General features: G+C 37.3%; 1 protein-coding gene across 1 annotated transcript in view; it reads right to left on the bottom strand.

Annotated features, from left to right (window-relative positions):
- LRRC28 (leucine rich repeat containing 28) overlaps nucleotides 1-26,704 on the bottom strand; it is a 44,020-nt gene extending 17,316 nt beyond the window's left edge. Inside the window, 4 exon segments of the mRNA XM_010147237.1 lie at nucleotides 18,457-18,594; nucleotides 19,331-19,368; nucleotides 21,914-21,954; nucleotides 26,482-26,704. Coding sequence (XP_010145539.1) covers nucleotides 18,457-18,594; nucleotides 19,331-19,368; nucleotides 21,914-21,954; nucleotides 26,482-26,649 — 385 coding nt within the window. The 5' untranslated portion in view covers nucleotides 26,650-26,704.
- Nucleotides 26,705-26,992: the final 288 nt, after the last annotated feature.

Below are 26,992 nucleotides of genomic sequence, written 5' to 3' on the forward strand. Positions count from 1 at the left end.
GATAAGAAAGGGAGAAGCATTATACAGCACCATTAAACCACAGAGAGCACTTCAATTACATTTAAATGAAATACATAAATGTATAATTTAAAATTTATATTAGCTCTAGGATTAACACTATCAAAATCAACATGCCAGAGCACTGAGCCCTGATTTTATACCAGAAGCCACAAAAAAATCCTCAGTGGCTTTGCTAAACCTCTAACTTGGAAAGACCCAAGTCCAAACGTGAAGTTCCTGTCCAATTCCCTGGACCTCATGTCTCAGCCATGTCCATCTGCACGGATTCCTGCCCTCACATAAAGCTTGGCGATTCCGTGGCTTGGCCATATGGTACCAATGTGTTCATGGCGTAATACACACAAAGTGGCTGACAGACTGTAAATCCACACACTACCTTACCTCACAGAAACTGAAACGCAGGCTTATACCCAGAGTCCTGCCTACAGCCTTCTGAAGGTATTTTCAGTGACAGACGTACACATAAATACCTCAGACTTTATTCTAAACTGCCAGGGCTTGAGTAATTGATTCATCTTTTTTATCCTTGGTAATATGAAGGTTCAGAAGTGATTTTTGTAGTTCCAAGAAGCAGCCTTTGCATTCATGGTAATAGCTTTCCCAACCACTTGGAGAATGGGACAAGTGAACTGTTATCGTATGCATTTGGGTTTTCAAAAGAAAAACTGCCAAATAGGTTTGTCTCTCAACATAAAGAAAAAAGAATCACCATACCTTTTGGTTTTTTGTTAAAGAAAGTGAAACCTTGAAAGAATTTCAGGGAACTTCCAAAATTGTTGACCTTCTAAGAAAAGCGGTTCTATTTGCATAAACACACCTAGCATCAGGAAAAAAGGGAAAAATCTATTTCTGATTCAGATGGTTTAAATGTCAGTTTTTAAAATTAATTAAGATGGTTTTACATGAAGAAAAAAAACCATCTGGAGGTAAGCAGCCTATACAACATGCAATGATTGCCAAAGGCAATTCAAACTTCCTTAACCTGCTGGGGGTACAGGCCTCACCAGCTGCAGAACTCTAAAATAACGGTTTTCTTTGCAATTCAAGAGCAACCCCACCTTTCCCTGTTGGGCCATAACCTAGAGTTTCATCCAAAGATATATGAAACACATACACAACTGGATTTGAGTGCATGGAAGGCATGGATTTATTTTAAATCCCACGTTATCTGAGTCTTTTCCTCCAAGTAAAGGAAAAAGGGGGACAGGAAAGGGCTACAAGACCTACCTGGCATGAGAATACACCTCAGAGCAGGATATTAAGAGAAAGCAGAAAACCTACAAGGAATGGAAAAAGGGACTGATCAGCAGAGAGCTGGCACTTGGAGGTCAGGCCACAGAATTTAAGTGCCAGGAGGTCAGGAAAATGGGAACTCACAGACAAACAAAAGGTTTCTCAACAAGAAATAAAGGGCAAGAAATTAAGAACTGGTGACAACAAGGAGAAGTTAGGAAGACAGACCAAATATTAAATTAGCATTTTGCATCATTTTTTCCTTTAAGAATAATGTTGTGTATGAGGACAGAGACAGAATACTTCATAGGAACGAGGACAAAGCACTGAAAATTACCACATCCATTACTAAAATGAAATGAGGCTGCTTTAAAAATTTCCATCCCAGAATGATGAAAAAGTGGGTTATATATTAAAATTGCAAACTCAGGCATGAGGATTCTCAATGAACAAGACATTTTCTGGCATATCAGCCTAGGGTTGAAGAAGAAACGTAGAACCTGTGGTCAAAAAATGCCCTGTTAATCTGAACTCTGCACTCTTCAGTACCTTACATTAACTGTTCTAAAGGAAGAGCGACCAAGAGTAACCAATGACTGAAGAATAAATAGAAAGCAGTATAAAAATGCAACCTGAAAACGCAACAAGGAAAGCCTGTCACTGTCCCAAGGCTGCAGTGCTTCACACTACAAGTCTTGGGTATATACCACAGAGTAATGTTTTCCAGCTAGTGGTACCCAGAAGGATATATTTTTATGAATCCATACAGAATCAAGTGCTGCGATGCTGAAACACTGGACTTACGCACACAGTGATCTCTCTTTATGCTGATATCCAAAACAGTGGTCGCTTCAGGAAAGGAAAGGTGCTAAGAGTGGCTACCACACCTTATCCTTGAAATACTGTTTTAATCAACTTCCATGAACTTCAGTGTAAGAGGCATTTTCCCTATCAGACCTATAAAACCATGCAACAGTGAGCAAAAGGTGTTCGAAATCTTTCATACTTACAGAACTTACAACCTCTCTCATTAAAAAAATGCAAGTCTCCATAAATGCCTGTGAATTTGAAACCTGATAATAGTATCAGTTTAATACTATATTGGACAGGAAATATAAGTTTAAATCACTATGAGATTGAGGAAAAAGATCTCCTTTAGATCTGCTCTGGGATGTCTCAGGAGGACTTAATTAGATTTTAAGATGGTTAAAGCAAATTACATAGCCTAATAAATATTACATTACATTTACTGTCCTACCACGCAGTTCACATTTCATAGCCTATAAAAATTAAATTTTCTAGCACAAATTGGCACTTACGATAGACCTGTGCCGTCTTCAAACAAGGAAGTTTGACCATAACTGAAAATTGGTATCATTAGATTTAAGGACAAAGAAAGGGGGAGGTAAACTAAACCACATTTACATTTTGACACTGTTGTATGCAGATCTTGTAGTCTAATGAGAAAACTTGAAAAATGCTCTGTTTCTAAAGCCTAGAAAACCTGGAGATGATTATTTCCCTTGTATTTTTCCCACACAGGTTAATATTTGCTCAATATTTTAAGAAAAAAAAAAAAGTATGGAAGAGATATTGTGATACAGCAACAACTATTTTATGAAGAACCCATTTTTAAATAAGGTCCTGAATGAGTTCAAATCCATAAAATTTCTGTTAAAGAAAACCCTCTATCCCGGCTGATCAAAGTTGAATCTATTACTTCTAAGGCAATATTTATGGCTGTATTTCACACATATCCTCGTTGGAAAGAACAGGGTAAGAAATTTTTCTGGGGCAAGATTGTCTTTGCGAATGAACATAGTCATGTAGGTAACACTCCTCAAAAAATGTTCCCAATTCTCAGTTTCACCTACTTCAGCCAAAACTATACTGACTCTTCTCCAGAACACTTAGGAAGACAAAACCCCAAACTAAGTGAAAAATACATACTTCTACTAAACATACCTAAACAGAATGTTTTTTCCTCAACCTTGCTAAATGCCACATGCACATTTGGTACCAAACCCTACTTATTTTGTACCATCATTCAGAAGCAAAGGTGAGAAAAGTGGCTTTCCGAAGTCCAGTCTGGCTAAACAGTAATTTTAGTTCAGCTAAAAGCAGCTGAAAACCGACATCAGGCATGAGGGTCTCATTAAGTCAAACTCTTCTAAAGGTCACTGGTTCCCCATCTTTTACCACAATTAAACTTACATTAACAAAACTGACAGCCTTCTGTACTTCACGGGTCCAGCTCTCTGTGCTTTCCTCAGCACCTGAACTGAAGCACAAGACAGATCCAGAGTGGTTACTAGGCTGTGCTCCATATTTACCCTCACTGCGCTGGCATCACGCCTGTTAAGCCTACCTGGGTCTTTGTGAACCACTGCCACAAGTCACCCACGCAAGTAAATTAGTTCTCTAGCGAAGACAAATCTTCTCAGACAGAAAATTATTAGGGTGGGCATGCTTTCGGGATTCAGCAGAACCAGCTACAGAAGTAGCTACAAGAGCTACGTCTAAGCATCCACTCAAAGTATTTAGGACAGGTGCCTTCCCAGGTCCATTTATAGGAGTTTTTTTAACTGTCACCCTTCAGCTTCAAAAAGTCTCTATATCCTAATGCTTTGACAAGCAGGCTTGGAATTCCATTTTCTTGCATAATTTGATGGTCTCAAAGATAACAAATCAGATGACAAAAATCCCAGAAATTAGCATACATGAGAAAAGTGGAAAAGGTGGCTGAAAGGGCAAGAGGGATAGGGAGAGAAAAAATGGCTTATGTACAAAGGTAACTCAAGGCTGTAAACCCACCAGCTTTGCTGGGGGGTTTTTGTTTGGTTTTGGATTTTTGTTTTGGTTTTGTTTCAGAAGACAATCTATCCTTTCATTTTGCTGCAGTGTACTATTACTACACAAACACGTAATGGATATGAAATTAATACATTAATATTATTCTATTGTTTAATTAAATGATAACCCGAATTTTGCATAGAGGAACCGAAATGAAGCATGAAGAGAAAGAATGGTACTTTGTCAAGTATATTGCATGAAAAAAAAAAAATCTCCTAGTATCTTACAGACACACCTCTTTTTGTATTTTTGCTGCTGTCTTTCCTTTGAGGAGCAGCTGCTTTTCTTTTTCTGGGTGGTATGAACATAAACAGATGTGACATGAATAAAGCATGAGACCTGTTATGTTTCTCTTGCTTTGTTTATGCCTTACCATCTTGACTGCTGCACATCATCTACAATTCACTGTGCACTAATATCAGTACATGGATAGGGGAGGGGAAAAAAAGCCTTCCAGAAGAAATGTGTGCATAAAATAAAGAGCTAATGATTTGACCTCAAGATGCTGGCCAGGTAGAGATGGCTACTTAAATGCTCTGCTCCGATTAAGTAGAACAAATCAGTAATAGCCTAAAACTAAGGCAAACAAAATGAGCATCCTACGAGAGATTAAAGATAGCTCAGGAAACCAGAAAGACAGGACAAGTCCTGGCTATAAATTCTAGGAGAGCTTTTTCTTTGCTGTTCTTCAAATGAAAAACTTCAGATCAACACAACGGACTGGTCTCTGACAAAGAGAATAGTAGCTCCTAACCCGTTACTACACTAGTGTCTAACCAATCCAAACAAAGACCTATCTGTTGTGACTGTTGCTATCAACTGTTTCCAACCAACAGGAGACAGACACATCTTTCCTCCTTTTCTTGACATTGGTGGTTTGGATTTTTTTTCTTCCTCTCCAGTAAGTAGCTAAATGCATGAAAAAAGCAATAGGTCCAGGTTAGATTTTCATCTTTCAGTGGAAAAGCATTAAAGTTTCAGACCAAGTGATGCTCACTTATCTTACTGTTGGGACATACCAAAAACCCTCTTCCTTGACGGTAAGCTCTGTCTCCACAAGAAAAAAAAGCAACTACAAATTTGAGTGAGATGAGAGAAAAGATTTCCAAGGAAGATCTTTAGCTTGGAACCACACTTATGGCAGTGGAGTCACCCACCATATTTGTTTTTCAAAGGAATGCTAATGGGGGGGATTGTCTTAACTGAAGTCCTATGAAAATAAGAGTTCTTCCAGGCCACTGAAGTTACTACAAATTGCAGCAGTAATTACAAGGGAGGGACTGGCTAAACATTCACGGGACAGATTTCCACCACAGCAGAGGTACATCTTTCTCAGATGTAAGTTCGGGATTCAGATGCTCTTTTCTAGCCACGGTGATAGCAGCTTCTCTTGCTCCTCCACACTTCCCAGCTCATTTGTGCTGAGCAGTGTCTGTGTGGCCACCCAACAGACTGGCTAAGTCGCCAGTGGAGAAGGGCAGGTAGGAACTACTAATGATGTGGTTACTACTGAGCCAACTACTGGACCAACTACTAACAGTTTCTAAGATTATCACCAAAAAAGACAACACCTGTCTTGAAACAACACTAGCAATTGTTCTGATTTTCAAAACGTTGAGAGCAACTGCAAGCCTTACCTTAATCAGTGGAAGATACTGTTTAGTGTTTCAAATCAGCACAAAGTAGACAAGTAAAGCTTGCAATTATACTCCAAAGCCCCCATTCAGTCATTCCAAATTGCATTACTTCGGCAACACCAGTAAGTAGTCTGAGTCCATAAAGCTCTCAAACATTAAATAATTACCAACTGGAGTATACTTGCAGTAGCTCGATATCAAAGCCTTCTATAAAGAATACCAATTTAATGCCGATTTGGACAATGCTAAGTTAAACACAGGTCTTTATTTTAAATACCACTGCAATACAATTAAGATAACTGAAATACAGGTATCAAACTCTGTGCGTGTGACATGAACCACAGGAAAGTTAATCTCACATAATACCTCCAGTTGACGTATTCTCTTTAAAGGCTTTTTCCATTTAGACTCAGTGTCAGTAAATGATGCATTTTATTTTGCCACAATTTATTTAATAGACTAGCTGAGTAAAAACAAGGATGTCAATAATGAAGTAGTATTTTAACTCTATCACAATGGTATGTGTAAAAGAAAATTATATTTGGCCAGCAAGGTCAAAATGGAAATCAATACCTTATAAAGTTAGCCTATTGCACAGCACTAACAATTTGTGTTTGTTCACTTTCAAAGACTTTATGACTTTGTTCTCCAAGCTTCCCTGAGCACTCCAGTCCCACTAGTAAATTGCATTTGCTTAATGCACAAGTAAAATCAACTACCCGTTAATACAGCTAATCACTGTACATAACTTACAGAGCTTAGGGAATAAGGAATCATAGACACAAAAGTACACAGGTTACCTTTTAACACCCAACCCTAAAAATTAAAAAGACTAAGCTTCAAAAGCTATTTTTTTCCTGTTAAAGGTTAATGTGGTGCAACAAAAAAGAATCTCAAAGATTTCAAATTAGTAAAACATTTTACATGAAGTGAGTAGCAAGTTATTTTAGCTTAGTTAACAGGTAATTTCCTTCTGAAAACAAAATAGCCAAATAGGCTCTATGAACTAACTACTACTGAATGTCATGAGTAAGTCTGCAGCCATGTAGCATCATAGCAGATGCACACTGCTCAACTTTTACCGTGTTATAGTGGTGAAGGACACAATGAACTGCAGTTTTCACCATCTATTTATTTCTATATAATTTGCGTGAAGGCAGGAAGCACAGACACAATCCTCCTGTAAAGGCCTGTATGGCTAACTTAGTCTTTGCTTAGGACCCTCCCGAAATAAGGCAGTGCAGCAAACCAAAGCTAGAGCCCTTTGGCAGCACAGCATACTGATATCGGTAAGGCATTTCTAATGTAAACCTGGAATTTGCAAAGCAGTTACTACTACCATTTCCTTTTTCACACATTTACAAACCGATGAAAAATTTCAGAGAAAAAGTGCCCGGCAGTTTAATATCTGTTCAAAGCTGAGTTTCTTTGAAAGCCTGACTAGACACTGTTGAACAGATTGTCTGTATTAAATAAGTTTTCATACTACAGAAACAAACACCGTTTGTATATGAAACACATCCTTCTCCGCATCCATCCAGCTCTCCATCTCAGAGGTTTAGTGTCAGCCTTGTCAATCCACATCTGTCTGCACCCACATGAACAGCTATTGGCAAATGTTCATGAGAGAGGCCCCAGGCATCTTAAAACTCCCTTTAAGTCTGGTTTTACTTTTGGGTAACAGTTCTAAAAAAAAGACTTCTGAAAGTATTTTAAAGAGCATCTGTTCTGAAGTTTCAGAAGTGAATTTCCCATATTATCACATGTCCTGAACCAGGCCATCAGTAAAGTCATATCTTTACTACCAGTCATCATCAGAAGAATTCAGTGCTGACAGATGAGTTACAAACCTACATTTTCTGAAATTCCTTAGGAAGCTAATCTGAAATTAGGGACTACCTGATCACGCAAGTTTGGGATAATTTCTCAGAATACGTTAACTCTCAATAATGTGATGATTTTTGTAACAGTTGAAGGGAAGAGACTTACTAGAAGTCCCATATTCTTCCTCTCGTGAAGCAAAAACAGGCTAATACATGCATTGCGCAAGGAGGAGAACCCGCCTCATGACAGCCCCAAGGTATGTTGCTCAGAAGGTGACTGTTGCCAGCCATAACATGGAAAAACCCTTGTATCAAGTTCCAAAGAAGAGGCTTTGCTGTGCTCTCAGTAGAGGATTCAGCATGTTGAGGGAAGAAGTTCCAAAAGGAGAGGAATGACAAGTTACAGTAACTTTCGTGGCATTTATTTTCATGCAGGTTTTATCCTCATTTGAGTATAAAGTTGAAAAATCCTGAAGATCCCTTTTTGCATTTTTTTTTAAAAGCACAAAATTAAACAAAAAAACCTTCTATATCTTAACATAGATCCAAGCCTTCTACCATAATAAACAAGTGACTGCATTCATGTTCAACAGTACTGAAGACAGTTGCAGAGCAAATTAGCCAGACAAGCAATGAGACATCATACCCTCACAGTTACAAAGATCATCAGAGATGCCACCCAGAATCTGCAGGGCGGGAGGGGATTTACCAGAGTTGTGGATGAAGGAATGATCTGTGGAGTTTTGGAGCCAACGCAGGTTAATACATGAAATAAAAGCAACTAGGAATGTTAGTTTTTGTAGTCTTTATGGATTTTCAGATCCATGTTCATAACTAATACCTTCAAATACTCAGGGCAAGACTTCAGCACAGAACTACACACCTGCAGAATTAAATTCCTGGCAGTCTGCTTTTCTACATCTTATATTCAACTCCACAGGAATAAGACTGACCAAGAGCAACCAAAGACCCTCCACTTCTCCTTCCTGTCCTCTGCTGTGCAGTCAATAAACTCGCATAAAACAAATGCCACAAATGGAATAATTACTGAATTCAAACCAAACTGTGGCCACATCCAGAGTTATTTTTTTCTGTGGTACGGTGTCACAACGAGTCCACTCCATAAATCTGAAACCCAAGTTTTCAAACAATCAAAACATAAAAACCAAATAATTGTATTTGACCTTCATTATTTAGGTCTGTGTGCCATGTCTAATCAGATCTCACAAGCACATTCCACTTTTTAAAAACAGACTGTAGAAATACATTTTTCAAACCAGAAGGAACAGAATGCATTGTTTTGATGCTACAGCCTGAAGCCCTTTGTCTGAGTTTTATCAAAGTATACTCTATCACTGATCAAAGCAGCAATGACAACTTAATGTTCTTTAAAGTTATATATTGCTGCATAAACTTCCCACTTTTGTCTTGTGGCCTCCGGCTCAGTGTGTCATTGGGAGTATATTCAAAGGTCAAGAGACTTTCTTTCAGAAGCCCTCTGTTCCCAAGTGGCAGCCCAAATGATTGCAGGAGTGGAGAGGAGAGCAGGGTAGATTAATTCCATCAGGGTTCTGTTCTCATATGCCCTAGAAAATTCAGGTTGTCATTTCTTCTGTCAGATGTTTGAAAGACTGCTTTGTATGTTACTGTATGAACTAACTGTATGTGGTGGTAGCATTTCCACACTGCCCTATTACTGATTTCATTAGCATCTAAAGACCTCTTCTCACTCTAGTATTGAAATCAGTATTTCATGTTAAATTCCTTTCCATTTAGTATTTTGCACAAGCCACGTGACTGGCTGAGTTTAAGCAAAGTTTGGAACTTACTAGCGTAGCAAGTAATTTTTTTTTTTTAATCTGTATTTAACAATTTACTGAGAAAACTCAAATTGAGTTTTCTACAAAAATATTATGCAGTTTCATATTTATTGAAATGGGTTGAAATGTGTTACACTTAAGCCTCCTTAACAAAAAGCTGTAAGAACATGCAACATAACTACCATGCTTCTAGTTATGTCTAAGATCTCTGGCATCTCCATAAAGTCAAGCTACAGATGAATGCTTGTCACGATTACTTAAAGAGCTCTCAACATCTTCAAAATTCCTGTCCACTCCCCAAAGACAAGAGGAAAACCCCTGGAGAAACAAAGCTTACAGTGACTTGAGAAATCAAGGACTGCCAAACAGAAGCAGGAGCCAGGATTCAAGAGGCAGTACCAAATCTCTTGACAATAGAGAATCCAGATGAATCTGCTTCCGTACTCTCAGGAATGCACAAATCTTCCAAGAACCTCAACGTTAGAAGCAGCACTCAACCTCCTTGATCTTGGCACAACTCCTTTATCTCCTACCTAAAAGCCCTTGAGGGGGACGGCTACCAGGGGTAAAGCCCATGGCCCAGAGCTTAGAAAACATACGTGTTCCTGCAAAGATTTTGCTTTCCACAAGTGGAGCACTGCAAAGCCCGAAACACAACAGGCTTGAGAGCGCCAGTGGTGATAATTAGGTTGGCTCTTCTCTCCTCCGTCCTGATTTCACCTATATCTCACCAGGTTTCTTACTAACTCCTTTTTCAGAAAAGGAACAGTAGGGCAAAGTACAGGGCTGGTGGGGCCAGATGCTGCAAGCTGGATGCATAATGGCTTTCACAAGGATCTGGCATGGAATTTAGGGAACGCATGGCCCATTAGGCTTCTGCTTCAATAGGATTTTAGCCTTCAATTTATTGACATGAAACCTCAATGCCAGTTTCAATTTGTCCCTGATCACTTTTCCAGGTACGTAATGACCCCAGAGGTTTTTTCTAAAATCTGTTTTATAAAATGGCAGGTCCTTGGGACTATCATGCACTGAGCCATATCACAACTTTTTTTTTTTTTTTTTTATACACTAAAACCATGCTCATTACAAGAGCTTAATTTCCAAATAATTTTCCCACTGACTGCGCTAAATTACAATAGGAAATTTTAAGATGGAATTTTCTAGTCCAATAAGCCTAGCACACAAAGCAATATTTGAATCTGTAATTTAAATGTTACAATGAAATACATTGATGGCTTCTTCCAACTGTTTCCTATTAGTTTTCAGATTAATGAATTACAACACATACATGCTCAGCACATGCATTGTTGAGAACCTGCTGTGCAACACCATGAGGAATACCACAGGCCATTGTTGAAAGAGATAGTTTTGTTGGGTTTTTTTTATTTCTTAACGTCATTTCTGCTACAGTTACGGGAAATATTTCAGTTCCAGGACGCCCAACAGAAGCCTATCTGGAAGAAGTGCTGGAACAAAAGTCTACATTAGAACAACTTTTTAAACTGAAAACATAGCTCTGGGATTTTTCTGACTATACTTTTTTTTTTTTTTTTTTTTACAGTGTTGTAGTAACTGCAAGAAGGGCCAAGCAGAAAAGTAGAGAATAGTGAGCAGCTCTGCATGCACAGATGGCTCATTCTGACATGGCACACAGGCGAAGGTACACAGGAAAAAACTTCAGTTAATGAAATTTTCCAGGAATTTAATGGAAATTTTTTATTCCTTGTTTTCACTGCCCTCCCCATAAATTTTAAGCAGTCAGAAGTACTAGCAGTCCTCCTGAGAATTTAAGCTAAACCAAATGTTTGAGCAAGGCAGACTCCGTTATAAAATCTCTCACAACCAACATCCTTTAATTAAATAGGCACCGCTGTGCTTGGACATGCATGAAAGCTGATCTGTACGGAATACCACTTGTACAATATACTACCCAGTGCTTTGGTCACCTCTGTTCACGTCAGAGTCCAATGACAGCCAGTAACCATCCACGTTGCCATTTTGTTCCTAACTCTTCAGAGATGACCCTTGGCTATCATTTCCTAGGAGAAATCTTCCTTATAAAATATTTCAGTCAGGACAGAGCTATACTGGAGTTTATACAAAATCAAAACATGTAAAAATATTTTCCTCCTAGAAATCCAAACAATGTCTTAAAGATACTAACAGGTATTTTTATTGTGCTTCTACAGTAAAACAACGTAATTACTGAAGCCTTACTTATCCTGATGTGAAAAAACTATACAGCAACAGACAAGTCCCCGTGAGTTTCGCATCAATTTAGGTTAAAAAAATATTTGCTGTTGTTGAACATAAGAGCCAATATAAACCTTAGAACATTGACTCCTTATATACAGTAAACTGAATCTAGAACTGGATTATTTAACAGAGGATATTTTAGACATCTGTGCAAAGAAAAACATATTTTTAATAATTAGGCATCAACCTAATTCAAGGAAACCAACATACTATGATAATAATTAAGAGATTCTTATTTAGGAGCCCATGCTCCTTTAAATAGTCACATACTTGCAGAGTGCAAAGGTCATGTAACCTAATCTATGTTTTCCTCAAATCCCTACAAGTCCATTTACTTAAAAACACCACACTCCTGGACGGGTGCCTGGCGTACCAAACCTGTCCCGTCGTGCATATTTTTATACTTGTTACTAAATTAGGAAAGCAGAGTGGACTAAGGTTACGCCAACCCTGAAAAAAGAGCAGGGTCTGCATCAGTTTGTGCCTTTGCTTTTAAAGTCACAATCATCATTAAAAAAATTTTGAACTTCATTAAGCGTCAAAGCTATCTACTCTAATCAAAGACAGTATGAAAGCAGAAGGGAAATACAGGAGGGGCAAAAAAAAGTGCCAAATTTACACACACCCCACTCATTTTAGGCTGTAAATCAAAATATGGAAAACAAGTTTAAAAAAAAGAATTAGGGCTACATACTTAAACGCCAGGGTCTAGAATAAGAATATAATTATTGGCATGCTGTATCCACGATCAGTGGAAATCTACTGTGAAAAAAAAGGTAAGGAAGAAGTTGTTTTTATATGCCTTCAATTAAGAATTACTGAAATACCTTATATTGAGCTCTATTCAGAATTACTAAGTTGGGTATTCAAGAAGCCTTTACCAGTGAAATACTGGTATGAATAGTAAATACAGATACTGTACTTCACAGCAACTTAAAAAAATCTGAGAAAAATGAATATGCAGTTCTCATTTCTCAAAGTTTCTCTTGCCCCCAATTAGCAAAGCAAATTCCTAAGCAAAACAGACCTACCAATAATCAATTAACATTCCAAGGGTTACTTTATAAATAGACAAAGCAGTAATTAACAATCATAGTTTGACTTAAAAATTTTAATAATGATTCAAGCCTTCTCGTCATTCCCACTGAAGTTACCTAAGCAAGAGAAAGTGATCTACTATTTATCTCTAAGTTAGATTTTTCAAAATTCATTTGTCACAAGCTCTCCGAGCCTTCTGGAATCACAAGCTGTTTCAGTTACAAGAACTCACTGATCTTACCGCTATTAATTTCCTATTAACTTAGAGAGTTATTAATTATGAAGAGATAATTATTAATCTCCTAATAACAGGTGGAAAGATTGAATCCTCCCCAATATTAAATATGCTCAACCTCAAGAAGGTGTGGTCTTAACAAATGGAATGGGAACGCCCAAGCTCTATTTCTGGCTAACACTGACTCCTGCTGTGGCCTGGAGCAAATCACTGCTGTTAAAAACACTTTTTTCCATTCTGTAAAATGAGATTAACACTCCCTTATCAGCTTCACAGGATCTTTCTCAAATGCTTTGAAGATGAAGTTTTATAAGCCTGCAAATGTATTTTAATGAGGCTTAAACTGACTATATTTCTAAAACAATTTGCCTTGAAAAAGAAAAGGATTTGAGCAGAAATGAAATTAAAAGTATATATCTTATAAACCTCCCCAAATTATTATTGCCCTTAGCACTTCAAATAACAAAGGAAGATCAATAAATCTTCCCTCAGATACTACCTAAATGAAGAACAAGGCATCAACTGGATACAATACGCAGAGGCAGGGTCTCCAGAGACAACGTGGAAATGTCAGTTTGAGATGGAAGCCACAGGTTTCCTTATATGGGGACGAAAAGGGCATTTGCTAAACTTGCTTTTGACTCTTGCAGAGATGTGTACCCTCCCTTTTGCCACAGCAGTCACCTCCACTCTCACTTGACAGAGTAAAGAAACATCATCACACAATTTACATGAAGTTTGGTATTATTTTACTGCCTTTTTTTCCTGATCAACACGCTCAACTCTTGGTTTTCAAAATTCTCTGACAACAAACAAAAAGGGAAACTTGGTCTAGCCCATGTAGAGACAACTGCTGATAACTTCTTTTTTTTCCCCTTCTTGAAGGGAACTTTGCCAAAGATGGGCTGGGATCATAAACCATACCCTATTCTTTATTTAATTACTTAGCTTTTGCTCTTGACTTGGCAAAACATTAAACTTTTCATTTTAGTAAATCTATAATTAACTCCAACATGTGCTGAGTAAACATAACCTCATTTTTAATTAAATCTTAGAACACGATGCTACAACTTGCCACTTCTAATGAGAAGTGTTTATCAAGTAATGTGCAATAAAAAAATCTAATCCTTGTCAAATTTGAAACTTAAGTCCAACGTTGAATACAACCCACCCTCTTTTAAGTTACCTGTTGTCCAAACATGCATTCACCAACTACAAGACCTGAAGAGCCATCATCACATCAAAAGTTCACCAGGGCTAAAGTCAAATCAAATTTAAATGATAATGCAGCAAAAAAACTGAGAGGTAACCTTGGCTTTAGGACTCCTGAAAAATAATTTTTCCAGTACATCTCACCGGATTTTTTTTTCCTGCAAATGATGCAATAATTCATACACAAAGAGAAGATAAATACAATTTCTCAAGAATGAAAGGAGTTAAATTATCATATGCATTATACACATCAGAAACAAAGGGAAACTTTCTAATTAGTCACTTATAAGTGAGAAGATTGATAAAATTTACTTCTGACAGCACAGTCATACAGGACTAACTCTACCATTCTAGACTGAGACATCAATACCCCGAATAAAGAGAAAACTCAAAAAAATAAGGTTAAGCTACAATGAAAACCTAATGTCAACTCTAAGTCAAGCTTATAAATGAACTAATGTAATAATAGGAAATAATAACCATCTTCTGTTTCTGCTGGAACTAAGATTTTTCTCAAATAATATCTCTAGTGTTACATATTTCCAAACAGCCCTCAAGAATTGGGATTGTTTAAGTGCTACAGTTGCATAGTGGAAAACTATACAAAAGCTTTACTCCATCGCCAAGAATTAAATATACCACAGCCAAATAAAAGAGCCAAGAAACAGTTAAAGACAGAAGCCACAAGATTTACAGTTTGCAGAACAAAAAATGCTGTGCATTTCAATTTAAAAAAAGCACTTTTAAAAAGAAATGTATAATATTAGATCTCATCTTCTTACTTATCTGCAACTCTTAACCAGCCTTCCTCTCAGACAGGGTCCCTCAGTTAGTGATTCTGATTACTACAGGATCTAGGTACTGATGACTCTGCATTAGGCATAAGCTGGTCCACTCACTAACCTTATCCAAAAATACATTCAAAACATGGCTTCAAGATAATTTCATAAAGCATGTTCTTCCAGCCATTTTATATTATATTTCAATTTCAATATGCTTATTCTGGAGAAATTTTTCCCTTTGTTTCTCATGAAGTTTAGGTTAGTCATGTTTAAACAATTCTCACACCAGGTTTATGATGCACGATGGAAGTCGCATTGTTGCAGTGGTAGTGCACAGAAACAAAGTGCCTTGAGGCCAAAGTACATGATCTTGAGCGTGGGTGACAATGATTTGGTAGTGTTTGCTAAGGTAGGATTGTCATTTACACTACAGGAGTGCCACAGACTAGAAAGTGCTTTCTAATCTCCAAGGAACACCATTTCCATGCTTCATCTAATGCCCTTTTTCCCCTCCTGAGTCCTGTATCGCCCAATTTCTCCAGTAAACTAATGTTTATGATGAAAATACATGCAGACAGCATGAATACATTCTCCCCCTTCTCCTCCTTCAAAGTAACTTTTCCCTACCAATTGAACAACCATAATCACACCTGAAATAAGGAGAGAGGTCTTCATTATGAAATTCTCACAAGTTTCATGGAAACAGGTACTTAGACACTAAAATCTTGTCCATCACATAGGAGATAAATTGCAGCACAGCTCAACCTTCACTAGAGTTGGAAGAATGTCTACAATCAGACTGAAGACCTAAATCTGTAGAGCTTCATTATGCATACTGTTTCAACTGGCTTAGAGTTATGCTAGATTTCTCTAAGGAAAAAACTAAAAATGATCTTGAAGAGCACAGTTGTGGAACAAAAACATGGAAAATAGACAGTGAATCAACATACGTTATTAACTGCATTGTCTCAGTTCTTAATCACAATTACGGAAGACAAACAGAGAGTTGTTCTTAAAATACAAAATGCAACAGAAAAGCATGGGCGTCCAGACACGTAAAGGCAAACATTTACCATCCAACTGTTCTGCAGTTACAATGAAGAGATTTTTTTTTTAGCAATGAAGGATATTATTAAGAGTATCCTACTAAACATGCATGTTGTTTCAACAAAAACTGAGGGTAGTTATAACAACAGGCACTGGGAAGGCAGAGACAGAAGGAATGACAGGGCAACAACTCTGAAGCAAGCTATTTATGTGATGACATCATTGTGCTGCAAGTTGGCCTATCTGGTTACACAAGGTGAATACTGATCAGTTCACTGATAAACAGTTCACTGCCATTTGTGTGATACGTGCAGGATTAAGGCCAGAATAAAATGACGGTCACGTGTTTTGAAAAGTTAATTCCATAATTGACCATCACCTATATGTGAAAGCTATTCTTTAATGCAGACGTTGAAATTCTGCACAAGCTGCACCAGTAGAAGCTAAATTGTATCTTAAATGGTTATTATTATAAATTAAGAGCAATTAAGAGCTGTCTTTCCCTCGCAATGCAGTTTCTGCTGTGAAGAAAGCAGTTAACACAGTGAAATAAGGCACTGCAGGGAAATCACATCTCATCCTCGTCTATTTTATTAATTTTGCTAGCTTTCCTGACAAAACGCTACTGAACACCATTATGAAGAGTCATGCTACAGATGTAGTTAAGGATAAAACAATTCATCAAAACTTACTATTGATTTTTTTTTCCAGTTGTTGAACATAAAGGCAATTTTCAATTGCAAAGATTTTGTTGCAGTCACCTTTGAAATCTTTGCAATTTTAAAATGAAAAACTGAAAAATATGCTCTTAAGCCCTCTTCACAAAGTGTTATGTTTAGGAAACACGCCATGCAGTAGAGCAGCTCTCCAGTGGGAGCGAAAGATTATTCTTGCTCGGGCTGGTAAGACTCAAGCTGTATGACATCAGTCACGTTGACAGTGACAGATCCGAACAGCAGGGTTAGTAACGACAGCAGTACATACAGATAAACTGATGGTACACTACCAGCAAAACCAGAAGGACTAGACACCACTGGATTCTCCAATTCAAAAATAGGCAAGAGTACTACTATTTCAAAACACGCAAGGTTTTCACGCACACAGAACTAAATGCACTTAGGGACAATGCTGAATACCAAATTTTGTAGACTTCAGGAGAAAGGAAACGCAGCGTGCCTATGCAGCTGATACCAGTTCCTAATCAAATTTGGTAGACTCAAAATCAGCTCTTCAGTAATGTAAATTATCCTTTTGAAAGTCTTTTTTGGAACCTTTTTAAGTTAATGTGTGAAGTTTTACAGAAAATGTGTCACTTTTTCTTTGAACAAGTCTTTCTTTCATGGTACAGCACCATAAGGTAAATTATCTTTGAGGAACATAAAGCACACTCAAGTCACTCCTTTCTTTTGAATGTAGGACATCTGAAAATTGATGGAAATTTTATTGGCCTTGGGTCATAACGTTTAACAGGTTTATCTAATTTCTTTCCAGAGCATTTACATAGTCATAATTTTTTTTCCTTTCTAATCATAATCATCCTTTGACTTAGGTTTGTTATGCCTAGGAAAGTACAAGCAAAGGACTACTAGATTTCTGCATCCAAAACTTCAAGGAGCAATTGCAATATATTTCTTGAGAATAATCAATGTGAACTTACAAACACATGAAGGTCACATTGAGAAGTTAGTTAAAATTAGAGCCAAAAGCTAATCCTGTTAGATTAGGTTAGATCAGTTTTTTTGAAATGCTGGCCTGAGATTTTTATCATCTCTGAAGATCAGAAAATGCAAATATGCCATAGAAAAATGAATAAAAAATATTAAATCAGCATCATGTTAGCTGGAAAGATATAAGGGCAATGGAAGAAGAATAATGTTATGTCTGCTTATCAAAGTATTTAGAAGGCAAAAAAAAAATCATTGAAAATGTGCCTATGGCCAACTTTTTCTGACTGTGTCACGTTTACTTGGACTAAATTTTGCTTTTTTATTATAAACTAGCAAGACAAACATTTGTTATTTAATGTCATAGTGACGTAGAACTGCCATAGGCAAACCGACTAGAAGTGTTTTTAGAAAATACAAGAATGGGGTCATTGGGCAAAAAGAAAGGAAAGACTGGAATTCTTTATGTTCTGGAAAATTAAAAGAAACATCATTTTATCATAATGACAGTTATCATTGGCATTTTGTGTCTTCTCAGGAAATTTAAATATTTTCTTGATACCACGACAAAGACTGTTAAAACAGACATATTTTTCCAACTTCAGGAGGATTTTTCAGGACTTTTCTTTACCTTAAGTACCTAGAGTGTGGCTTTTTTCTAACTACAGAGTATATTTAGTACACATCCAACAGCAATCCCTGCCTAGTCTTTAAATGCAACCTGTACCATGCTTCAACTGTAAGATACGAGTAAACCTTGAGCAGATCACCATGTAAATTAAGTTCAAACGGAATTTGTCATTGCTGTAATCCCTCACACATCTGTACTTACCTGCAGGTAAATATTTCAGCTGGTTGTTAGCCAAGCGAAGATGACGCAAAGATCTCAGGCGGCCAATCTCTGGACACACAATTTCGAGGGCATTATCACTTAGGTCCAGAAACTGCAGTTTAACGAGGGAGCCAATGGCTTGTGAGAGAACAGATTAACACATGAATGTGACCCAACAGTACTGTTAAAATCTTAATAGGACTATGAGAGGATAAAAAGCCACAGTACCTAAAACCTATGTCTGAGCAGATTTTGACGTATTAAAGCTGGTCTCAACTGAATGACATAGCTTGTGGAAGTGCTTACCTAACAAACACTTCTGCTGGCAGTGAGATGGGGACCCACATATGCACAGATTATTCCCATTTCTAGATTCTCCCTCAGAAGACTCTGCTATGAAATCACTTTCTCCATTCCTTCGCTTTGAGCCTATCCATTTTATACATTCAGAAAGAGTTTAAAATACTTTCTGAAGTTGGGCACATAACTCTACAATTAAGGGAAGAAAAGAAACTTCCTTGAAGCTCTTGATACTTTAGGTTTCAAAACTGTCATGATCTAAACCAGCAGAATATTCTGTGTGGTAACTGGCTGAAAGCAGAAAGCACTCTGGATTTTTGTTTCTGTAGATGCAGAAAGCAAAAAGGCTAAATGGCACTCAATTATAATTGAAGCAAAGAGCATTTGAGAATTCATTAAAATAATTTAACATAGCATAAACAAGGATATTATCGGCTAAGAGCTACACTGGTATATTTTGTATTAAAATCTTTAATGTTTTATGGGAAAATAAAGGAAAAACAGGCCTCTTCAAAGAAGAAAAATGAATATTTTATGATTCCTGCCACTTATTGTGAGCTGGTAGATTACTTACCTTCAGGTACAACAACTATGTTATTTGAATGAAGGTACCTGGGGGGAGGAGAAAAAAAAAGCAGAGGACACCACCTGTTACCCTCAAGGACTTCTGCTACATAATCAGTTTGCAAAATATCCAATTTCAGACTGAAAGAGCACCCTCAAAGCCATTCCTCTCTATGACCACAAAAGCTGTGGAAACTGTATTAACTGGCAGTGGATAGGTACTTAAATTACACTTAGACTATTAAAAGATTAACATAAAAATAAAATAGAATGACATACAATTATTTAAAACAAAACATTTACAGTTATAATAATAATGGGATTCAGTTTTGAGAGTTGTTAGAGGAAAACAAAAAGGAAAAAGAATGAAAACAGAATAAACAGAATGAACCATATTTGATCAGCATATTATGACTACATGCTGGGCAAGGAAAGAAAAAACCCCAAACCCACACAATATACAAACAGTTTCCACTGCACATAGAAAACTCACACCTTTACTGAGTGAAGAAACAAGCACATGATTTACTCACTACAGCTGGGGTTTCGAAACTTTTGAGTACCGTTTTTCAAAAGAAAAACCCAACCTTACACCTGGTCATTTAGGTAAGCAATGAGGGTGTTCAGATCTCACTGAGAATATTCAGCACACTCTGCTGGAGCATTTCTGGTACTACCAGTAACATAAAAAACATTCCTAGACTAAGAAAATTTTCAAATGTCGACATCTAATTGCAAAGGTATACTGAATACTTAATGTTCAGCTCCTTAGCCACAGATGGAAATTATTTACACAACTTTCTTTTTCTCCATTCTATTCAAACAGTATTTCCAGAAGTAGAAGCCTGTCTTTTCGAGGAGACAGAGGCAGAACAAGGAAAAAGACATATGAACAGTTCAACTGCCTTCCCTTTTTGTTTAAAAATTGCAGACATTTAAAGTTTACTAAAAACATAACAAACATAAGGATAGCAGATGTGTTTGTAGAAATCCTTATATATACACCTCAAGTCGAGAACACCCCTCATTTCCGCTGCAACTCCTGAAAATACGTATTAACTATTTTCCCAAGCTAAGAAAATGTGTATTACGAGGATCTACACCTAGTATCCCAGCATGAGGGACACGATATATAAAGAAACAGACCGTAGTGAAGTTCTAAAAAATATAGTGACATTGCTAAGAATGGAACTTTCAAGAAAATTAAAATCAGTTAAGATTGTCTTTCAAAACTGAAAGCTACTGTAACAAATTATTCTTTAATTAGATCTTTATTTTGTCATCTCTGTCAACAAAACATCTCTTACAGTCTGATCAAACGCTGCCTTGTACTAGCAGCGCTACACAAACCACAGGCCCACTGCGTTTCTCTCAAGATCACCAGAATGTGTGGGGTAGTGGTGGCACAACTAAGCGTGCTGAACCCCAAAAAAATAGGTTTGACTCCTACAATTCAGTCTTGATAGGAGATTATTTTAAGATTTTTTTTTTTTTAACAGGTTTTCCTAAAGGCACCATCAGATAACACGGACATTTCCTGATGCCCTATGGCAAATCATTAAGTACCAAGTATATCAAATAGAAAAATATTTATTTTATTGCTTCAGAGCATAAACATACTCCCAAGACTCAGGCATGATGAGACAAGACTGTCTCTTAAGCAAGTCAGAGACTGCAGTGACCTACAAAACAGTTCAATTACGCTGTGGTCGCGTGTACCAGAAAGGTGTGGTTTCAAGGGCCAAATTAAGACAAGATCAGACAGCTGAATGCATTAGACTACTCAGATATACAGCTCCTCCTGTTTGGAGCTTTCCATTAAATAAACAAAATCCATGATCCATCAGTTACTCCGCTGGAAGTGAGCCAAGTGAGTTTTAAGGGGAAAAGAGGACATCCCTTTTAACACACACACAGAGCCAATCCTACCATACAAGGAAACCATAGCCTTACAAAAAGGGGAAGGAAGACGACAATGACTGAGGGGCTTACAGCCGGACATTGATTCCCAAAATAATAGAGCTCCTGTGGCATCCATTCTTTGGACAAGCATGGATAAACTACTCTGTCTACAACAACCATTTAATTAGTTACTCCCCCTATTTGCTCATTCCTGAACAATCTGTGACTTGGTTACAAAAAAACTACAGTCAGCAAGACTAAGATCAGGATACCCCAGTAGCTGAGTTGGAAGTGAGCAACTAGGGATGGGCTGGTGGCAGTAACCTGTTACTCTGGCTCTGTCACATCCATCTGACCATTGCATTTGGAGGTTCCCGTGCTTTATCAGGGTGACAGTAGTCTACACAGCAGTTGGGGGGGGTTAAGTATGCTTTCCCTTAGCAGCGCAGACATTTGTATAACAGTTCTTGTAGTACAAAACCAAGAAATTATAAAAAATATTAGCATGACTGAATACATGATATACGTCCTTAAAAACACAAAGAAAAACCCAACAAAAAGTACTCTTTCTTGCCCTCCAAGAAAACCCTTCAAACTTAAGAGGTAGGTTATGTACAAGCAATAAATTTCAGAAATACATTAAGATAGATCAGCATAAAGAAAATATATTAGAACTCCTACACAAACTCACAATTCCACGAGGTTTGGAAGCTTCTGTGCAAGGTTTTCTGGCTGAAAAAGAGTTAGAGATTTTTTAGGTTTCAAAACAAAAACCAGACACACACATATTGTGTACCCAACTCATTTTAATAATCATACTAAAACATGTCAAGGAGCTAGTCACAATAAAAGTGGCAACAAGGAGCTTGTATACAATACTATTTCAACATCCCCGCACATTCTCCATCAGTGCAACTTGGGATATAGCAAGGATGAGCAATTCGCTACTGAAACAGAACTACAGCCTAGAAGTGACATTAGCATGTCCTCAAACAAATAGTAGTCAGACTTCTGAGGCTGAAAAAATGGATTACAAAAACCTGAAAAACTGCTGAAAATATATGCAAATAATTGAGCTTAGTTGAAGCCAAGAGACTGCTAAGAAGCTGCAGCTTTTACATACTTAAAGCAGAAGAACTGCACAAGAACTATACAAGATGTCTAACCATCATGTATTTTATTTTGTAATGCTGCTAAACTGGGAAGTGACCTACAAACTTTGTGTAGCTCAATCAATTGCCACCAAGCCAGAAATGCTGAATCCATCAAACTAGATTTCCATATTTATGTATTAACATGCATATCATTTTCTAATTGCTAACTGATCCCTAGCTGCAATTCTGTTTCTTGATGGCATTTAACCGTGAACATGTATCACAAAATCAGCTTCACGAGTGTCAGATGTCATGTGGGTAACCATACTGAAGATTATTCAAGGGTAAGACAGTTTTATTGCTTAAGAGGCCTTCTTTAAACATAGATATGTTTTATTGAAACATGTTTTTACAATTCACATATATGCAGAAACATAAATTTTAAAAAGCAGCTCAATCACACAGTCGATTTTGTGTTAAAAAAACACTACCTATTCACCATCATGAAAATTTAAGGTATATATTACCACCTAAAATACTTAACTTTCTGTTTATAAGTTTATTACAAATAAATACGCTAACCTGAAAAAATAATGTCATATTAATCTCACGTAACACACATGCCACATCCTCCATCTGAGTACAAAAATTAGTTCGTTTTTAAGTAGGGAGCAGTGAAAAAATGTCATAATAATCTCATGTAACACACATGCCACATCCTCCATCTGAGTACAAAAATTAGTTCGTTTTTAAGTAGGGAGCAGCAAATGATGGGTCAATAAATGAATCCGTACACATCAAGATGCAAGAAACAGGCTATAACTAATCAGTTGTTGCCACCTACTGGAAGGTGTGCCAAGGTACATCCATCTTCTCGGCACAGAACTCTATTTGGTCAAAGAGAAAAGCTTAAGCCGGCAAAGTACGCAAAGGTTGCAACATGCTCAAGCACAAAAAATTCCAGCTTTAATTTTAGAAAGAGAAAACGTGAAAAAATAAATTCACTGTCATCCTACCCACATTATTACCATCAGGATTCTAACCTGAATCACAAACTATTTGTACACTGTACATGAAGGTTATACTCTTATTCTTGCTTTAACTGCTTCATATTGTGATAGAGCTAAACTCGGGAGAGAGACAAGTGCACAGTTTGGCAAGTCTGTAATAGAAATTCTGCTTATCTTCTTGAGTGCTACAGTAACAATGGGTCTGAGTCAAAGTCGTTCAATACAACATTCTGCAACATAATTAAGATAAAAAATCCCTATTTGTGATCCATCAACTGAGAGGCAAAACTAACTCTGGTGTCCACTGGTGACATGACAACAATGATAAATGAATCATCAATTCTGCCACCAGTTTAGGGAAACGTGCATTGCCCTCACACCCACTGGACAGAAGGTGAACCTGCCGGTCTGTCTGAACAGGACAGCTCTGCGTATCCCGAGTTAGTGAATTAAGAACAATTATCTTTGATATGGCAAGATCGTGCTTCTGGCAGTGCCATCAAGGCAAACGCGTATTTTCTTTTAAAAGATGGGGAAACAGGATTACTGGAAGGCTAACGATACCAGTCAAATATTAAATAAGCAGAAGTTGGAAGACTTGATGCTGGGATACAGATGTGCTATATAGCTTCTTGATCCACTCCATGGCCTTCAATCATTTCCATCTTGCCAATGAAGACAAAAGTGAAATTACTCTTAAGCAAGCTATGTGTACATTCTGTCAGCATGACTATCGCAGATGTTTTCATAGAAGCCATCTGCCAAGGACTAGTCATTTCAGAAGAATAAAGAACAAAAGCTCATTAGGACTGGTGGGACAAAAGTACCACCTAATTTGAAAGAAATATGGTGCAGATTTAGTTTTCATGATTGCTAATAATCCATATACAATTTAAAGTATTTATTAATGAGCTACTTCTTATCATCTTACATAGAACCAAAGGAGCACAAAGCTGAAAGACATCTTCCTCGAATAACCTATTTGGTTTCAACTACTGTCAGATTACATATTCCCAGCCCCCTGCAATGGTACTTCACTTACTACTACTTCACTGAAACAGTATTACTTGTCCTACCAGCAGTGGACAATAAAAAAATCATAATGAAAATATTGCTTTGTAAAAATACTGATAATTTCTGCTCTCCCACATCTCTGCTTGTCTTTTTGCAAGAGGAATTAACTTAAAACTCTCAATCCTCTCTCATAGGGCACATTCCCTAAAAACCCTTTGTTGCTGCTTTCTAGGTTCTTTACACTTTACCTAGGTCATTCATAAGTATGAAACCCCAGACTCAACCTTTGCTCCAGCTTATGCTTTAACAAAATCCAATAATAATTTCCTTCTGCTTTTAATGAAGCTTTTGGTACAGAGAGTTTCACAAAGACATCTGACTTTTTTGTAACATGCTGGTTTGGTCCACCACAACTTCAAACATCTATTCTGCTGAATGGATGCTCAGTGAACCAAACCCAGTTTTGTTTGCCTAGTTCCTAGCTATAGTGCCACGCACTTGAAATGAGATTCTACCAAGTCATACTACAAGCAAGTTATCCTGATCATTTTGAACTCTGAACCTCGACTTCACACTGTTTGCAATTCATTTTGCCCAGTATGATCTACATTTTAAGTGTTGTTTGAGTTCCTGAATCCCAGGCCTCAATTACAGTACTGAACAGTATAGGGCAAGAGTTGCCTCCCTCATTTGATACATCTCCTGTTCATGGTAATCACGGGTACACCACCTTACGTACCTATTGGCTGGTATTTCCACAGATATTGAGAAGAAATTGGAACTAAACTGTTACCTGTAAGACTTTATTTTGGTTTCTATTTTATAATTGCTTTGAGAAAAACAAAACCAGGCTCTAACACATACAGGAAGAAAACTGATATGCAAAACTCATGGTTTCATCCTTTGAGCAGTGCAAACTTCATGAACCTTACACCACTAAACAAACACTGAATTCACAAAGTCTCAAAGCAAAACTGTTTACAGTACTTGGTTAATTTTTAAAGCAGATTTAATTTGTAACCGGGAATCCTATCCTCCCATTAAATTATTAAGAGAAGGATTTGCCCAAAACCAAACAGTGCCAAAATAAATCTCTGCAGTACATGCAAACTTAAGTGTCTTATTCAAGATGAAGCAAAGGTATAAAATTTTCAGAATATTTTCAGCTCTTGGCCCACAAAGTGAAACCTTTATTGAGGATTCCTAACATATCATTGTCAAAGCTTTAAACACTATTCCTTAAACTGGAGTACTGGACGTTTTCTAGGAGGCACTGAAAAACATGTAATTTTGGTGAATTTTATGTAGCCAGGCCCTCCAGCTTCTCTGCCCTGGCTACTATTTCACCTACCATCCCATGCAAGAGCCCAAGCAAAAAAAAAAAAAACCACACCAGACTGAATTACTTGGAGACTTGAACCTACTAGGAGTGGCAAGTTTAGACTCTCTACAGAGACTCTTACCAGCTCAGAATGGATCACAGTGATTTAATTACTCCACACTGAATTCTGAGGTCCCAGCATTCATTCAGGATGAGAATTTCAGGGAAATTCATTCAGGTCAGTTCAGGGAAAAACAACCAACCAAGATGAAACCACAACAGAAAATCCCACAACCCTGAATTTGACTATTCTCCACTCAGCAGCAGCCCATAGACACAAGTTTTCACTGGCACCTGAACAGCAAGCTGTGAATTAGAAACTGGGCTTGACCATGCCTTTAAAGTAACACACAGCAAGGTGAAAGTTGAGTAGCCTACAGAAGAAACACAGACTAGACTGTATAGTGTCACCTAACAGTAGAAAGGCCTGTCCACTGACATGAGCAGAATTCACAGCAGTTTAAAAAAACCACCAACCACAAACCAACAAACCCTACAAGAAAGGCCCCCAGCACATCTTCACAGAGCTTCAACAGGGTAACCATAAACTGTCATAAGTTTCCATTTATTATTCTCTACATTACCTATGCAAGTTCAAATGTAATACAATCAAATACTCATTTCACAATGGATGACATCATTCAGGATCAGATTGGCTATAAGATTTTTTTTTGTTTAAATTATCTTGGTTTTTCTGTTCCAAAAATCAGAATTCCTAAACATACAGACAGTAAACATTACAATAAAGAGATTGTCGTACCAATGTGGTCAGGGAATTTCTTTTCATATAAAGTCTCTCCAAGTACTGCAGCCCCTCATCTTTCAATAACTCCAAAGGGAAGTGATGGAGATTTCGGTAATTTAAGAACAAGTTCTTGTGCCTTTCCAGCTTTGCCTCAGAGATTGTTTTACATAGTTCTGATGCCATGACTAATCCTGTTCCACGCACCACATCTAGTGCACTGCATCTTCTGAAAGCAGACCCATTTCTAGAAGACCAAAAGAGGGAAGAAAAAAAAAAAAATCACCATTATCAAGGTGTATGCCATGCATTGTTCTGCAGAAAGAATATTATCTGATAATTTATCTAAACACACTTGTTCCAATTAACACATAAATAAAATAGACAGAACACCCACACAGTAAGATATGTTAGAAGCAAGTATTTGATTGTTCTCTGGATGAAATTTTAGCATGTTATCGATCCAACAACAACAAAACCTTAAGTTATACATAATGCGCCTTTTTTCACCATCCATTTTCAACGGACC

Source organism: Eurypyga helias, unplaced genomic scaffold (assembly GCF_000690775.1).
Source record: "Eurypyga helias isolate BGI_N326 unplaced genomic scaffold, ASM69077v1 scaffold19632, whole genome shotgun sequence".
Lineage (NCBI taxonomy): Eukaryota > Metazoa > Chordata > Aves > Eurypygiformes > Eurypygidae > Eurypyga > Eurypyga helias.